The sequence below is a fragment of the Vitis riparia genome, chromosome 6 (assembly GCF_004353265.1).
Source record: "Vitis riparia cultivar Riparia Gloire de Montpellier isolate 1030 chromosome 6, EGFV_Vit.rip_1.0, whole genome shotgun sequence".
Classification (NCBI taxonomy): domain Eukaryota; kingdom Viridiplantae; phylum Streptophyta; class Magnoliopsida; order Vitales; family Vitaceae; genus Vitis; species Vitis riparia.
The window spans coordinates 19,364,489-19,382,216 of NC_048436.1; the positions used below are offsets into that span (position 1 = coordinate 19,364,489).

Here is a 17,728-nt window from a genome sequence, read left to right on the forward strand (position 1 = left end):
TAGGTGGTTACATGTGGAAAACTCCGATTAGTACAAGATTAAAAAGGGGTAACAAGAATTATATATATATATATATATATATATATATATATATATATATATATATATAGTAATGATTTTCTTTGTTTAAAGTGGATAATTAAGTTTTCATTACTTAATATGTGATTTTTAAAAGTTCGTGTCTCCTAAAATCACTATTAAACGGATTTTAAAAATGTGTTTAATAGTTTAGAAAATGTTTTTATAATTCGTTTCATAGTAATTTTATGAAATATTTTTAATATTTAAATTTTTTTTATCATTTAAGTGTTATAAATATTAGAAACGCTTTTTAAAATTACTTTCAAATGACACTCTTAATCCTTCAAATACTTAAAAAATAAAAAAATTAAATATTAAAAATATTAAAAACCCTTATTAAAATCACTAACAAATCAACTATTAATGTATGGGAATTGTGTTTGTAGTATTTGTTTAATAATTAAACAACACTAATAAAATGGAAATCGGAAGCCCTAAAGTTTTATTTCACTGAAAATTTGGCGTGGCGGGCCGAGCCCATTCCTTGGCAAAACTAGGAATTAGGAACTTGGACGTGAGTTGCCGCACTCTTCTCCCATGGCCTCATCTCCAGACGATCAAACCTCGGCGAAACAAACCCTAAACCCTTCAATCAACGGTAACGATGCACCCTGTCCACCGCAGGAACACGTCGGCGATGAGGAACTCAAACCCTCCGTTCCTCAATCAACGGACGTCATTGAATCCGGTGAGAAGCGGAAGAGAAGCGACCCTGCAGACTCCGATAACTGCCGTCACCCATTGTGGAAAACGAGTCTCTGTTCGTACTTCAGGAGTCACTCTGGGTCTTGTAGCCACGGGGATGCGTGCCGGTATGCCCACGGCGAGGAGGAGCTCCGGCAGCGGCCAGATAATACGTGGGATCCTACGTCGGAGAGGGCGAAGAAGCTATTGAAGTCGGAGAGTGGGGAGAAGTGTGATTCGAAGGAGGATGATGTTATGATGACGGAGGCTGTTGTTGACGATGGTTGTGCTGATCCTGGCCTCAGCAAGTGCTTGCTGCATCTTCCCCCAAAATGGCACTCCGATCAGTTGAGGGATTTTCTCGGTCAGCAGGCAAGTGGGGTGTTTTTTTTGGAATTTTTTTTGCTGTTGTGTTTTAAACGTTTACTGCCTGTTTGGCCGCCGAGAAGGCGAGAACTAGGTGAAAAAGGAAAAAAAAACGAAAATTTAAATCTTCTCTTTTATTTTGTTTTCGTAATGTGGGTTTTGGATTTAGTTTCTTTCCTTTACTGTTCTATTTGGTCAGCCAGAAAATCGAGGAGAAGAAAAAGAAAATGCAAACTTCCAAGTTAACTGATGAAAGAAACAACAGTACCCAACAATGTGCAAATAAACCAGTAGCTTATGATCATGAATTAGCAATAGGTCAATTTTGGATGATTGTTTCTTTGTTGAAAATTATTATACTTTTAGTTATATAATAAGGAGCAACAAAATAATTTCCTACTGCAAGTCAAATTTCCCACACCTTAATGTAACTCCTTTTTTTCTTATTAACGTACTTTTTTTTTTTGTGTACTATATCCATTCTTATGCTTTTGTGATCCTTTTACTTAAAATCAAATGGTATACTGGTCTCTTGGAAAATTTTGCCATAATGTTGCTGTCAATAAATAGCTAAGAACAGAAAGAACTGATGGCTCTGTGATCAATATTCCAAGTTGTTAACCAAATTCAGGTTGTGTTTCTTTGGAATTTTTGCTATTTTATTAGCCCTTTCTTAAGAAATATCCAGTACTTTGAGAAAGTTTTCAAGTTTACTTTCTGTTGTTTCTTTTCTGCTATCTTACTTAGCTTGAATCCTTTTTTTTTTTTTTTTTTGAGGTTTTCATATTCACAATTTTTTGTTTTATATAAGATGGATGAGAGTTAGCATTGTCAAATTATAAGTTGATTGCAATTGTTGCCTTTGCCAGGGAGTTATCTATAAATCAGCCAAGAAAAAGAAAGGCATGATGATAGGTTTTGTGACTTTTGAAAGTGCCGAACAACTGAAAAATGCAATGGAGGTATCCCTTATTCACTTATACACTTATGAGTGCTCACAAAGTTGGAGTAACTTTACTATTTTGTATCCTTGAATCTCAACTTGACAGGAGCTGGAAGGCAAATCTATTGGCAACAAGAATTTAAAGGTCGGAGACATCCTTCCCCGATCATTTGAGAAGAAAAACAATTCAGCATTGCCTCTCCATCAGAGCACCCAAAAGAAGATGGAAACTGCATTGGGTGGTGATGATACTGATGTCTCAATGTCTTCATTTGGTTTGGAGGATGGTGATGCTGTTTGCGACAGTTCAGCACCCGATTCAGTCTTGAAAGCAAGAAGTGCTCGTGATGTAGCAACTCCCCTTGCTCACTTGACCTACACTGACCAGTTGGAGCACAAGAAGAATTCTCTCATGCAAACTCTCAAAAAGCTTGTTAGTGACACCTGTCCTTGTTTTCTATTGGTTATCATAATTTCTGTACTCTGTTGCTACTATAACATATTTCATTAAATCATGATGTCCAATGAGAACAATTATTAAGAGCAATTAATTTATTTTTCAGACTCGAAATGCTCGTAAAGCTTGTCCAAATGGTGTTTCACTACCAGAATGGATTCTCAAATCTAGGGAGATAGGTGGTGTTCGTACTTCCTGTAAAACCTTAATGTATTTCAAAGAAGAAAGAACTTTAGGAACTAATATAGCAGGCTTTGTCCATTTAAATCCTGTAGGTGGTCTCCCATGCAAATTTGAGGGCATACTTGAATCACCACTTGTAAATGGATATCGCAACAAATGTGAGTTTTCAGTTGGATATTCTCTACAGGGCAAGCCAACTGTCGGGTTTATGCTTGGTAACTTTAGGTAATCTTGATTTGGAATTTTAGAGGCATTCTTTGCACAGGGTGTTGTTTACCAGAAAGAAAGAATGTTTATTTCAGGGAGGGTATAACAGCAGTTGAAGAACCTGCAGATTGCCCAAATGTTTCTATGATTGCTCGCAGATATGCTACAATCTTTCAGGAATTTCTTCAACACTCAGGCTTGCCCCTTTGGAACAGATTTAACAACACTGGATTCTGGCGACAGTTAACAGTATGTATTTGTAAAAACTTTATATGATGTTGATTTTAGCACTCTTGCTATTCTGGTGCTTGGAGTTGGTAATTAGTGATTGGATTTGTCTAGCATGCTGTTGTGATGCACCTGATAATGAATATATTATTTTTCACTTGTTTTTGCACTTTGTTTCATAATGGTTCTTACTAGGTTAGAGAAGGAAGAAAACCAGGGAAGGCCGCTGAGGCTAAAATTTCTGAGCCTAGTATTTCAGAGGTCCTTGTTATGGTTCAGGTATATACCTGATGGACTTGCATTTTAAATCTTCTTTTCTTCAAGGTTAAGTTTTTGTTTAGTCATATAATTTTTGAAACTTTTACAATACTGTTGAAAAAGAATGAAAAAATTAACCAAATTTGACTAATTATGCTCAATAACTTAGGTCAAATAAAAGGGTGGATTAACATTGTTCTGTTTTCCTTTTATAATTGGGAGAAGAAAATTTATCATGTAATTAACGAACAAATCTTGCATTTAACAGCCATGGAACATTCTTATTAGAAGTTTGGCTTACTGTCATTCCCTCCCTTCTTTATAAACTTTCAAATTTAGGTTTGTTCAAAGGGCATTGATGATGAAATACTGAATGGTGAATTTGAGAGGTTGGCTCAGGCATTCACTATGGGAGCTACTGCAAGTTCTCCTTTGCCTCTTACAGCACTGGTCGTCCAGGTACCAACCTTTGGTTCATGGTTTTCTGCTTGAATCATAGTTTTAGTTATTGATTGCATTTAGTTCATTTATAACTAGCAACATAGTTGGGAGGAAGGATTAAAATGTTGGAAATTGCAGAAACATCTGTGGTTGGATGTTACTGAAATATTGGATGGAAATTGAGACTAAAAATATCAGTGGCACATAAATTAATCAAAACTCACAAAAATGTTAATAAAAACTCCAAGAAATGATAAAACAAACAATAATGCATATATTAAAGTTGGATTGTTATATATATATATATATCCTTAAATATTGCTAAATTAGCTTTCATCCCATCTAGAAAGTGATGATTCCCAATGACTTCCATGGAGAAGCTTCACATTACATTTTTCTTTTTTCTCTCCTCTTCATCCACCTCTCTTTTCATCTGCTCCTCTCCTCAGCTTACACTCTCCCTGATAACTACTTCATCAACTCTGGTTCAAGCTCTAACGCCACTGCCAATGGTCTGATCTTTGTCAGAGTGTTCCTTAAATATTGCTAAATTAGCTTTCCTCCCACCTAGAAGAGTGATGATTCCCAATGACTTCCATGGAGAAGCTTCACATCATATTTTTCTTTTTTCTTTCCTCCTCATCCGCTTCTCTTTTCATCTGCTCCTCTCCTCATCTTACACTCTCCCTGACAAGTACTTCATCAACTCTGGTTCAAGCTCTAACACCACTGTCAATGGCCTGATCTTTGTCAGAGTGTGAACTCCTGCTCCTCTTTCTCCTTTGGAGCAAGCAGTCAGGTAAAGGATGACAACCCATCAACGGCTACTTCTCCCCTTTATCAAACAGCTTGAATTTTCAACCAAGAATCATTTTATGAGTTTCAAACCACTGTGACCAGCACCAACATAATATGCTTTCATTTCTACTCTTTCTCATCTCCCAAAAACCATGTCAATGCTCTCTTTGATGTTCAGGCTTCTGGGTTGTCATTGTTGTCCATCCCTGAATTTCTGAAAACTTGAAACTATCAGGATAAAATCCTCAAATTTCTGAAAAAATGCCATAAAAATTTGATAAATCACCGACTTCCCGTCGGATAGATTTTCCCTCCCATTTATCATTTCGAGGCTGACCAATACCCAATTTGTCCTCTGATATGTTGGCGAATTTCACCAACATTTAATCTGTGGTGTGAAGTTCAGCAACTTCCCATATGTTTCTTTTGAGGCTGACTTGCTTGCTAAATTCTTATTTTGCAGTTGCTGCACTTTGTAAGCAAAGTACTTTGAATTCTTACATTAATAGCGGGATATAAGTCTTTAGACTCAAACATAATAACCAAAATATTTTAGACTTCTTGATATACTTCCTTTGTCTTTTTCCCGTCTAAATTTTATTTTTCAGATTTGCTTCCTTCAATTTTGATACACAAATATTGCTTGCTTTTACATATATGCCACTACATTGTTGCCAATATATATATGTTGTGTTTTCTGTGTTAGTAGGATTTTTTAAAAATCAGAATGTTTTTACGCACCCACCACGTCAGCTGCAGTTGCAGCAACTTTGTAGAGGAATACCATGCGCCTCTATGATGGTGAGATCATCAGTTGATGAAATCAGTAAGCATTTGCAAGAAGATATCTATTGATAAGTAGAAGCAAATGAAAAGAAAAGGTTAACATAAGGGGACCAACTGGAAGAAATTCTTAGGGTTGCTAAATTAAAATGGATGTGTTAAACAACATTCCAGTTTTTATGATCAAGATGACTGCTGGTAAGGAACAGAAACCAGGACACACAAAGTTGCAAAGTTTGGATGGAATCGTTGGTCTGTAGATACATGGTGCTCAAAGTTTCCTGATGGAATGCATAGCATGTTTGTACTATTAACTGCTGCTTAATTAACAACATGTAGGCCATTCCATTTTTTTATGGTCAAGATGACTGCTGATAAGGAATAGAAACCAGGATATACAAAGTTGGAAAGTTTGGATGGAATCGTCGATCTGTAGATACATGGTGCTCCAAATCTCCAGATGGAATGCATGGCATGTTTGTACTATTAAATGCTGCTTAATTAACATGCATTTTTGCCTACATGTATTAAATATGCTTTGTCTGATTGATGTATAAAAATAACCTCCTTTGAGATGTATGCACCCTCTGGACATAATCTTATTTATGAAACAATCAATCCATCCTTTTTCAAAGTACTATCCTTTCCTATTTGGTGGTTGCTTCTTATGCAGGATCACAAAGGAATATCAAATGTTGCATCAGCTGATGCTCCATTACGGCCATTGCCCATTCCTAAAGAAGGAAGTGACTCTGGACCTGATGCAGGTGGTCAGATTGTAGAAGCGAGGATTCATGATTATATAAGCAATCTTCGGTTCTGTATATCTCCCACAGCTTTCTTTCAAGTTAGGACCTATAATGACTGAATCTTCTGCTTACTCAAAAGTTTGCTTGTAAAATTGTAAAATTTTAAGTCTCAAAATACTGCAGGTTAACACACTGGCTGCAGAGAAGCTTTATTCACTTGCTGGGGATTGGGCTGGTTTGGGTCCTGATACCTTGCTATTTGATGTATGTTGTGGGACTGGAACAATTGGCCTTACCTTAGCACATCGTGTCGGTATGGTAATACTCACCCACCAATGTCTATGAACTTTAGTTCTTTTGAACTTGTTTTCTGACATTGTATCTGATGGACATCCAAATATTCAATGCTTGTGCGACACTGAGGTCCACCTTTTAAGCCTTCAAAGAAGAAGAAGAAGAAAAGAAAAGAACAACAGGGATCCGCTTAAATAAAAATATTCATATAAGGGACTATTATAATTTATATTATACACTGTATAGTGGCTAGAGCTCTGTGGGATATTATTCTTGGGTTAGTAGATGTTAAATGGGTCTTTCCAGAAACTGTAAAGGAGGTCTTAACTACCTGAAGGGGCCCATTTGTAGGGAAGAAAAGGAAAAAGGTTTGGAAGTCCATACCGCTGTGTATTTTTTGGACGGTTTGGAAGGAGAGGAATATGCTAACTTTTAGGGGGGGTGTGTTGAATATTCAGAAATTAAAGAATTTTTTTGTTTGTAACTTATGGAGCTGGGCCAAAGTGTACTTAGGCGAGGAGTCTCTCTCTCTTATAGGCTTTTTGGAGTGGATAGCATCCACTTAAGGGGAGGTAGTCTTTTTTTTGGTCTTGTAGCTCCTTTTTGAGGCTTTAGCCGCCTTGTATACTCCCTGTATGCTCTGTGGCTTTTAGCCTTTTTCTAATGCATATCTTGTTTACTTATCAAAAAAAAAAAATAATAATTTATATTGCACTGCCTCGCTGAACCTGATATTCAGAGTATTTACAGTCTACTGCTGTTTCCATTAAGAAATTCTCTCCTTTTCTTATTATTTAATCATATTGTCTCAAATTTCTGATTTTTGTTTCGCTTTGAAATCTTTCCAGGTTGTTGGCATTGAAATGAATGCTTCTGCAGTTTCAGATGCTCAGAGGAATGCCGAACTAAATGGCATCGAAAACTGTAGATTTGTTTGTGCGAAGGTGAGGATTTGGGTTCTTTATTTTTTACTTGATTTGTACTATTTAAATGAAATAAACCAGCTATTGAGGTCTTAAAAAATGGAGGAAGAAGAAGACATGAAATAGAGGTTTTCATTGCAATATTCAAGTTGTGAGGACAAATCATGATGAAAAGAAATATGTAATTTCAGTTATTTTTCTTTCTTATTTTATATCATTTTTTAATTTCAAATTTCTCTGAATTGATTTTCATATTTGCTTCTCAACTGCTATGTCTTGTGTTTGTACATCTGCCACTCCTGTAGGCAGAGGATGTGATGGGTTCTCTACTGAAAGAGTATTTAAGTGTGCCTCAGAGGCAAAATGAGGTTCCAGATTTCTCTCAAAGCGATGACAAAGTGATTTCTAACAGTGAAGACAAAATGGAGTCCATTAACAATGCACTAAATCCTGAAGGCAGCTCAAGCCATGAGCTTGAAAGTGGTAAAGGTGCCTCTGGGTGTTTAGAAAATGTTCAGCGAGAATCCAAAAATGAACTTCACAATGGTTGCTCTTCAAAAGATGGGAATATTTCAGTGCAGCAATTTAAAAACTTTGTTGCTATAGTTGATCCTCCACGTGGTGGACTTCATCCCATTGTAAGTACTTCTTAGGCTTTATTCCACATGCTAACACATTTGTTTGGTCTTTCTTGAAATGGTCATGTTCATTCTATTAAGCATAACATTTTTAACTCTTGTTTGTTGCAAGTAGATATTCGATAATCGATGTTAATGTCACTCTGTCTGAAATCAACTACTGAGGAAAATGAATTTAACAAATTGGTAGAAAAGAAGTTGCTTTTTATTTCCTTTCTCTTGTTTGGTGCTGGACAGAATTTAAATAAGAAGGAATTGTATGTTGAAACCTTTTGCTTTTGAGTTTTGATATGGTTAAGTGATGAAGGTACAATAAAAAGAAAGATTTTAAATATTATGATTGAATTCATTCTAATTCCACTCCTGGATGGAATTTGGACCTGTAAAATCCACTGCACATAGGTTTTTTTTTTTTTTTTTTCTGAATCTCATTGGTTCCTCAGTAAGCCATTTTCAGTAGAAAAGCTTAGATTTTGTTAACCGAAACAGAAATGAGTATAAGGATGAGCTATCCTTCAAATCAAACACTGATGAAAAGAGACATTGGAAAGAGGGGTCATCCCCAAACAGCAGGGCACCTGAAGAAACTCGCCAGAAAACCCCCAACTGAAACTTAATCCCAACATAGAAAAACAACACTTAAGGCGGCAGGAAAAGCCTTTGATAAAAGAGCTCTTCACTTGGGCAATTTATCTACAATTTGGTTTACCAATTTAGGCATCCATGCAATACAACACCCACCAGTTGAGAAGTCAATGAGTTGATTTTCTGTGAGGCGTGGGAGGAGCAGATGATGTTTTTGCGGTGGTTGCTGATGTGGTTTGAGGCAATCTTTGGTTTGAGAGTTAATATGGATAAAAGTGAGCTGATCCTAGTGGGAAGGGTGGAGAATGTGGTAGACTTGGCTGCGGAACTCGGATGTAAGGTGGGAAGCTTGTCGTCTACTTATTTGGGGATGCCGTTGGGTGCTCGTTTTAATTTTGTGGCAGCTTGGGATGGTATTGAGGAAAAGGTTTGTAAGAGATTGGCTATGTGGAAGCATCAATATATCTCCAAGGGAGGGAGAATCACCTTGATACGAAACACGCTTTCTAGTTTGCCAATTTATCTTATGTCTATCCTCCATTTGCCTAGAGTGGTTAGAATGAGATTGGAATAGATTCAGAGGGATTTTCTGTGGGGAGGTGGGGCCTTGAAGAAAAAACCTCATTTGGTTAGATGGTTGACAATTTGTCTAGACAAGAGAAAAGGGGGCTGGGGGTGAAGAGCCTTATTTTGCTCAATAAGGCTCTCCTTGGCAAATGGAGTTGGCTCTATGCAAATGAAAAAGAGGTTTTTTGGAATCAAGTAATAAGGGGAAAATATGGGGAGAAACGTGGAGGTTAGTGTTCTCAAGAAGTAAGGGAGGGGTATGGTGTAGGCTTGTGGAAAGCAATTAGGAAGCTGGGGCACCTTGTTAGCTCTAGATTTTCTTTTATGGTGGGAAATGGATAGAGAGAGTTTTTGGAAGGATAAGTGGTGTGGAGTTGCATCTCTATGCGATTCTTTTCCCGCCTTATTTGCCATTGCTACCTCCAAAGAGGCCTTGGTGAAAGATGTGTGGTCTACTTCAAAAAGTGAGGAAAGGGGGGAGAGGGGTGGAGTTGGAGCCCTTGCTTCTCTAGACTTTTAATGATTGGGAAATAGAGAAGGTGGAAAACCTGTTGGAACTCAAGTGTGCAACCAAAAGTAAGTTTTTTTGCTTGGGAAGCGACTTGGGTAAAAGTTCTTACCTTGGACCAAGTTCAAAAGAGGGGGTGGGCCTTAGCAAATAGATGTTATTTGTGCCAAGCGCATGAGGAGTTTATTGACCATCTTCTTCTCCATTGCGAAAAAACAAGGGAAGTGTGGAAATTGTTCTTTACTTTGTTTGGAGTGCATTGGGTGTTTCCTTCCTCTGTTAGGGAAACCCTCTTGGGGTGGAAAGGGGCTTTTGTGGGTAAGAAGCGTATGCCAGTTTGGAATGCGGGCCCTTTATGCTTGTTTTAGTAAGTTTGGAAGACAAGGAACAAGATTGCTTTTGATGATGGTGTGCTATCCTTGCAAAGCTGAAAGTTTTTTTTGTATATTTGCTTTGGTCGGAGTCTAAATTGTTTATAAAAGATAGTCATTCGACGTTAATTGATTTCATTGATTGGGTAGGATTCTGATGAGGGAGGGGTTGTTTTTGTACATCTTGTTTGGTCAATTTTTGTTTCAGCTGTAAGGGGGTGAGTCTCCCTTTTCTTGTACATCTTAAGTCGCTATTTTAGTGTCTTTTTCGTAATACATTACACTCACTTATCAAAAAAAAAAATAAAGGAAGGGGTGGTGAGGGGATTCAAATCACCCATTTGTTGTATGCTGATGATACACTGATTTTTTTTATGTGGCTTATTAGGACCAGTTGGCTTACTTGAGCTAGTTGTTAATGTGGTTTGAAGCCATCTTTAGCTTGAGAATTAATCTGGACAAAAGTGAGATTCTTTCGATGGGAAGGGTGGAGAATGGGAAGGAGTTGGCTCTTGAGCTTGGGTGCAAAATAGGGGTACTTCCTTCCTCTTACTTAAGGCTTTCCTTGGGTGCTTTGCACAAATCTGTGGTGGCTTGGGATGGGATGGAGGAGAGGTTTTGGAAGAGATTAGCCATGTGGAAGAGGCAATTTATTTCTAAAGGAGGGAGACTCATTCTCATTTGAAGCACTTTGTCCAACATTCCCATTTACTACATGTCTCTTTTGCGTATGCCTAAAGTGGTTAGATTGAGACTAGAGCAAATCCAAAGAGACTTCCTTTGGGGTGGGGGAGCTTTGGAGCAGAAAACTCATCTTGTTAAGTGGGCGGTTGTTTGCTCAGATAAAAGTAAGGGGTGGTTTGGGTGTTAGATGTCTTTCTACACTTAATAGGGCCTTTTTGTGTAAATTTAGTTGGTGCTTCGTGGAAGAAAGGGAGGCTCTTTGGAAGCAAGTTATCGGTTGGAAATTTGGAGTAGAACAAGGGGGGTGGTATACTCGGGTAGTGAAAGAGGGGTTTGGAGTGAGGTTGTGGAAGGAGATTAGGAAGGAAGGTTCTTTGTTGAACAACATTGTGTTTTCTGTGGGTAATGGTAGAAGAGTGAGATTTTAGAAGGATAAGTGGTGTGATGATGAGGTATTGTATGAATCTTTCCCTTCATTGTATGCTTTGGCAGTATTCAAAGAGGAGTTGGTGGTGGAGGTTTGGGACTCTTTAGTTGAGGCCGGGGGGGAGTTGGAGTCTTTGTTTTTCTTGGCCTTTCAACGATTGAGAGGTGGACTTGGTGGAACAACTCCTCTTGACAATTCAAGGGAAGAGGGTAAGTGCAAATTTGGAGGATAGGGTGTTATGGAAAAAGACTAAATGTGAGATTTTTTTCTGTTAAGTCCCTATATAGGGCAGTGGAGCTTGGAAATGTAGTCCTGTTTCCGAGGAGTATCATATGAAGCCCTTATGTTCCTCCCAAAGTGGATTTTTTTGCATGGGAAGTCTTGTGGAGTAAAGTCTTAACGTTACATCAACTAAAAAGGAGGGGGTGGACCCTTCCTAATAGATGTTTCCTTTGTCTTGTTGACAAAGTGTCTACTAATCACATTTTAATCCATTGCATGAAGAGTAGGGTTTTGTGGGACTTATTATTTAATCTTTTTGGTGTGACATGAGTTCTTTCATTCTTGGTTAGAGAGACTCTCCTTGGTTGGCATGGGTCCTTTATAGGCAAGCAGAGTAAAAAGGCTTGGTTGTTGGCTCCTTTATGCCTTTTTTGGGCGATGTGGAAGGAAAGAAACATGATAACCTTTGACAATGAAGAGCTTTCGATTTATAGGATGAAGAATTCTTTTGTGTGTAGTTTTTGGTCTTGGACTAAGCTGTATATAGATGAAGGACCTTTACCTTTAATCGACTTTTTTGATTGGTTGGGTTTTAGGTGAGGGTGGGTGAGGTTTTTTGTATCCCCTCTTCTTTTTTGTTTTTGCCTTTTGGCGCTGCTTGTATACTTCCTGTATGCTTTGGGTTGACCTTTAGGCGCTCTTTATTCTTCGTTTATAAAATTTACTTGTGCATTTACCTATATAAAAGAAAAAATCTTTTTAACTATCAATATTTAGATAGATTCACCAATCTTTTGATGGTGAAAGTGGCAGACTTTTCCTATAACTTCATTATCTTGATTTAATGTGTAGCTGGTTCTGTTTGTGTTCCTTCAATTGTAAATTTGCCACTTTTAACAGGGGCTCACCAATATTTTGTTGGTGAAAATTGTGTAGTTAGAATCATTTGATTTAATTTTGTTTGGTATTGCAAAATCTACATATTGTTTGCCCAAGGTCCAAGTAAGGCTCTAGTTTTTGAAAACGAAAGAAAATTGTTGGTGATGAGGATCAAGGTCACTCATTTCCAGTTTATTCTAGATGTATATGTAGAGGATGAGAAATATTCCTATTTGCACTCTAATTAGGATTCCTATTTGATTTAAAATTAGGATTTCTATTCTTATTAGAATTAGTTTTTAATTTAGTTCTAATTCTTATTATTCTAGTTTAGTATTTCAACTAGGATTAAAATTGTATTTCCTTAAGATTAGCATCTTTAATCCTCATAAATAGTGCTGATTATAACAATGGGGGTCATAATTAAATTTGAGAAATATTCAGAAAATTTGTATCTTCTCTCTCTCCTTATTACTCTCTTATAATTTATCCTCTACTTTCTCCTCCTCTTATCTAATTCCCTTATGAGCCCAATTTCTTCTATATGAAAAGGGTGCTTTGATAGTCCTACATCAATTTGGTGTAAGAGCAAATTGATCCATAAAAAAAATTTAAAAATAATAAATAAATAAATAATTTTTCCATCATAAGAAGTTTCTGATCAACTGATTTCACATCCTATAAGCTTCAATTGTGACGCTATGTTTACTTTGGAAACTAATTGGGGAATTGATAAGGTATGTGTTCGTTAAGAGAGGGAGTTGTTTTTTGCGTGTTCTGTAATTTGGTTGTGCCTTTTGATGCATTTTGCGTACATGCTGTGCATTTTGGTGTGTCATTTCTTTGGCGCTTATTTATCAAATCTTTTCACTTACCTATTAAAAAATAAAAAATAAAAGAATAATAAAACTATAACAAACCAAGGACTTGCCAGTTAAACATAACTGAAACTAAATCTATCAAAATATATAAGAATAAGAATAGGAACAACAATAATAAAATAAGAAACTAATAACTCAAAGTCTCAAAGATCTGCTATGAATGCTTCCCTCAACCTAAGTGCTTCACAATACATGTGAGGCTTAAAGCCTCGATTTTAACAACAGATGAAGAAAATATTAACTCAAACATCAACTATCGACACTTGTCTTCCAACCAAAATACTATTAAATTTCTGTGACCTTAATTTTAGACTTCTAAAGAGGGCATATCATCTCTAACCAGATATTGCATATGGATGGATGAGGTTGGGTGAGATTCCAACACCAAGGTTAAGTGAGTGGAGTGAAATTCTTTGGGAATAGGCTCTACACCCTTCAATCATCCATTCTAGTTTGCATGGTTCAATCATTCAGCCCAAAAAATTTCTAGAATAAACTAGCATAGTTTCCTATACATGATTTTTGCTATTTACTGAAATAATTTTAGAGGGATATATAAGAGGAATACCCTGGGTTCAACCATGTGACTTAAGAGATAGTTGCTTACAAATATTGCAACCGTAATCTGTATGCCTCATCTGATTACATAGGTGCAATCTTGTCTCCAATAAAACCCAGCAACTCAAATCTGGATCATCCAAGCTAATAATTTCTGTCGAACTATGAAATTGATTAGTGATAGAGTAGATCTCATGCTCATCACCCAGTTTCTTTGCCATATTGATCACTTAAATGGTTTCTGCGAATCTATTGTCAGTTAGACTCTTACCTTCCATTTGCAGTCCTAAATTGAATCTAAGATGCTTATACTGGATTTAGAACTTTGGATTTAAGTTTTTTTATTTTTTTAAATGAGTCTTTGACTGCATTTCCATACCCATAAAGGGACAAATTGTTTATATGATTCTTGTTTGTGTGAATGCAGGTGATTAAAGCTCTGAGAACTCACGCATGTCTACGGAGGCTTGTGTCAGTGCCCACATTGTATTATTTGTCTTATTGCTTATATGCGTGGGTGTGCGTGTGTGCTGCTTGTGTATTATGTGTGTGTTATACTACCTTTTCTGGAATCTTATTTTTACTTCCTTTTTGTCTTCTTCAGTTACATTTCCTGTAATCCTGAAAGCTTGGTGGCAAATGCCATTGAGCTCTGCACACCATCTACTGATAAAACTGAGAAAGGGAATAAAAACAACAGAGGGTGGAGGAACATGAGCAGTGCTGGTCTGGCGCGGCATAGGGCCAAGTCAATGCCCAACTCAGAGCCTTTCCAACCTGTCAAAGCCATGGCTGTTGATCTTTTTCCACATACTCCTCACTGCGAAATGGTGATGCTACTGGAGAGGTAAATGGACCAAGCTTTAAAAGAGATCATGTTGGTTCTAAATCCTTGCCATTGGAAGTTTTGATAAGAGCTTTTAGTTTATTATTTTTATTTGATGTTTATAAAATTTTCATGATTGTTGAAGCCTATTTAACTTCATGATTGTTATATTTAAATTTCAACCATAATGAGATTTTCTGATCACTGGATCCCTTTTGGGGAAACAGAAAAGGAAAGTTGGGGTTCTGTTTTGGTGGTTGTGTTTCCTTTGGGCTTGGTACTACCAGATTAGATGGCTGGAGAGGTAATTTCTAATAACAAATACAAGCAAAGATTTTAGGCTATTATATTGCCAAGTTCTAATTGTTAGAACTCTTGCATGTCCCTATATATATATGTATATATATCCAGCCAACCAGTGGAGTTGGGGTTGTGACTTTTGAGCTATATTTGGTTCTTATGTTGAGATACAATGGAAAAAAGCAAGGTAAAAAAAACACTGAGGAAAGGGAAAATGTGAAAAGATTTTTCTCCTCATTTTCCTTTTAAAAAAAAGGTGGGTAAAAGTTTAGGAAATTACCATTCCTCAGCAATTTAATTTTCTTTCCCTCAGCTTTTCCATTGAAAACCAAACGAAAGAAGTTTTATAAGTTGCACTTACCCCCTTTTCTTTCCTTGTATTTTTCTTCTCAATTTTCTTTCCCTCAAACCTTTTTTGAACCAAACATAGCTCCTTTAGATTATGGATTAGCCTGATTGAAGTTCCAAGTCCATGGCTGAACTGATTTATACCCATATGTGGCAGATGATGTGTTGCCTAGGGGATAATGCCTTTTGAGGGACCTTTTGGAACTGAGATAGGCAAAAAAGCTTGGGACCAACTTTAGCATACCTAATGCTGTTATTAATATTTTGAAGATTGTAGGGATTTTAGCACTAGATGGATCCTTATGTCATCCTATATAGGTACGGGAATGTTGGTAATTAATTATTAGGTAAATATGTACTATGTACACATTGTGGTGGGGCTGCTTCCTTGCCTGTGGCTGTGCTGGTGCCTGATCTCTCATAGGATGAACTTTCAAGTCAACCCGGACATCCAATTGCAGTGTATTGTGCTACCATATTGGAGGCAATTCATGGTATGCCTGTCACCATATATGTTGATTTTTTTTTTAATGCGGTATTACGTGTACTCCATATAATTATTGTATTCTAAATTCCAGGTAAACCTGATAATGAAGTCTGAATGCCTTCTCTACTGTAGAGCTGGAGGCTTATCTTTCAATCCAGTACTGGGTTACCAGTTCCCCAACCATAGGTGGACCGTCCTAGACACTTTAGAAAAAAGAAACAAAGAGAACATCTCCGAGCCCCACCTCATCTATACCAAACCTACTGCATACAACTTTAAGCCTTAATCACTCTTTAAAGTAGCTCAAGCTTCATAGGAAAAGGTTTGCTGCATCCAGACTCATCCGCCCTCTGCTTTTTTTTCTTCTTTTGCTTTATCATCTTTATTAAAATTCTTATACTTGACAGGTAAGGATTTGGTGAATTGCCTATATGGATGGCCTTTATATACATTGTAGGCGGCACACTTGTTTATAATCTAGCAAAATGTGTGGCCAGGGGGTCCTGTTCCTTTTATTTCAAAGCTTGAGCATCGCCATAGGCGAGGATAAAAGGTTCCTGTTTGAATTTGGAATCCCGGGGTTTCTATCGAGTCCCCCTCTTTCAGAATATCCTCAAGCATTGTGTGGTCATTTTCACTTCTGAAATTGGGGACACACCCACAACCTCCCCGTGTCTCACACACCCACAACCTCCCCATGTCTCACACACCCACATGAATGGATGGCCCCCAAAAAGAAAGAAAAAGAAAATTCCCTTGAATATTGAAAAAAAATATGAGTGTGATTTGGCTTGTAAAATGGTAGCAGACAAAGACTGAATGGTTTCAAATCACATCTCAACTGAGCCTTGTGTTTTCTTCTTTGTAGTGACAGTAGTTCCATGCCTAACAACCATTCATTTTCTTTCATATCTTTCTTCATGTCTTCTTATCTGGTTCGACACAGTTTTATTTTTTAATTACATGGTGGTGGCATTTAGGAGGCGGTGGGTCAGCTGAGATCCCACGTGATTTGTTACTTATAGTATATGATAAATCGGACACAGGATCTGTATGATGTGGGGTTTGCCTAGCTTTGATAATTGAACATAATATTGTTCTAAGATCATTCCCCCTTGTTTTTTTATATGTATACATGTTCGTAAATATGGTCCAAATGAAGTGAATTGGACAAAGAAATCCCCATGAAAGGAAGGGTTTGGAGTTGATGGGGACGGAACTAAAGCCCTTCCCCCACAGCAGGGAAGTGGGTTTTTCTCCCGCCCTCCTGTTAAAGGCATATTATGCAAAAGCAAAAGCCATACATTCTTTTTGACCCTTTTAATATACAACATTCAATTTGCCGCCATTATTAGTCTTTATACTACATTTTGATTCAAGTGCTTTGTCTTTATACTACACTTTGATTCAAGTGCTTCTTTTAAATACCAAAATTCTGGAATGGGAAACCTTGTTTATGGGATCTTGACCCTCTTTTCCCATCACAAGGAGGGAGAAATCTTGAACAACTTATTTTGGTGTTGATTCCATATCTATTGAACTTGTAATCTCCATTATTCAAAGCCTTCCAATATAATATTTATTCATCTAGTTGTATTGGAAGTAGGTGATATTAAAATATATGGGCATCAAAAGTTGAATTTCACAAAGCATGTTTTGTTTTGGAATTAACAAATTTTGATTAATTACAGATGAAATATAAAAAAAAATACCTACCCATTGGTAAAATGATAAAAATGATGATGAAATAATAGGGAAACCCATGCTATTTTGTTTTTTTAAATCTAAATCCATAATATTATATAAGAAAATATTGATTATACCTTTATTTTACTACTACTTGCTAAGTGGTGAATTGAAGTTAGGTACTGCTAAATTTTTTATTTATAAATGAAATTACCTAATTTCTTATTATTAAGTTATATTTGATTCATCGGATATGAAATAAGATATGATAATGAGAAAATGAAAGAAGGTAATTTTTTACTTATTATTTCTTATCTTATGTATTAATCAGATGTGAAATACGATAAGTAGTGAAATATATTATTT

At 36.8% G+C, this 17,728-nt stretch overlaps 1 protein-coding gene across 3 annotated transcripts; it reads left to right on the plus strand.

The window, feature by feature from the left end:
* The first annotated feature begins 562 nt into the window (after positions 1-562).
* LOC117916227 (zinc finger CCCH domain-containing protein 24) lies at positions 563-14,793 on the plus strand. Of its 3 annotated transcripts, none has more exons than XM_034832156.1 (14): positions 563-1,137; positions 2,001-2,093; positions 2,181-2,507; positions 2,638-2,710; positions 2,807-2,939; positions 3,017-3,170; positions 3,345-3,428; positions 3,747-3,866; positions 6,103-6,276; positions 6,362-6,496; positions 7,321-7,416; positions 7,701-8,033; positions 14,143-14,201; positions 14,320-14,793. In XM_034832156.1, exons 1-14 carry the CDS (start codon positions 619-621, stop codon positions 14,564-14,566), a joined length of 2,547 nt encoding a protein of 848 aa, XP_034688047.1. In that variant the 5' UTR covers positions 563-618; the 3' UTR covers positions 14,567-14,793. The 3 variants fall into 3 exon arrangements, with proteins under 3 accessions (XP_034688047.1, XP_034688049.1, XP_034688048.1); XM_034832157.1 differs by having other exon boundaries at positions 564-1,137; positions 14,143-14,186; XM_034832158.1 differs by lacking the exons at positions 3,345-3,428; positions 3,747-3,866.
* The last annotated feature ends 2,935 nt before the right edge of the window (positions 14,794-17,728 follow it).

What these genes read in the sequence shown, in the direction of transcription:
- LOC117916227 (XM_034832156.1), top strand. Translation starts at nt 619, where the DNA reads ATGGCCTCATCTCCAGACGATCAAACCTCGGCGAAACAAACCCTAAAC. An exon ending in GATTCTGGCGACAGTTAACA is followed by an intron (nt 3,171 to 3,344) that starts GTATGTATTTGT and finishes GGTTCTTACTAG; the next exon opens with GTTAGAGAAGGAAGAAAACC. An exon ending in TAGCACATCGTGTCGGTATG is followed by an intron (nt 6,497 to 7,320) that starts GTAATACTCACC and finishes AAATCTTTCCAG; the next exon opens with GTTGTTGGCATTGAAATGAA.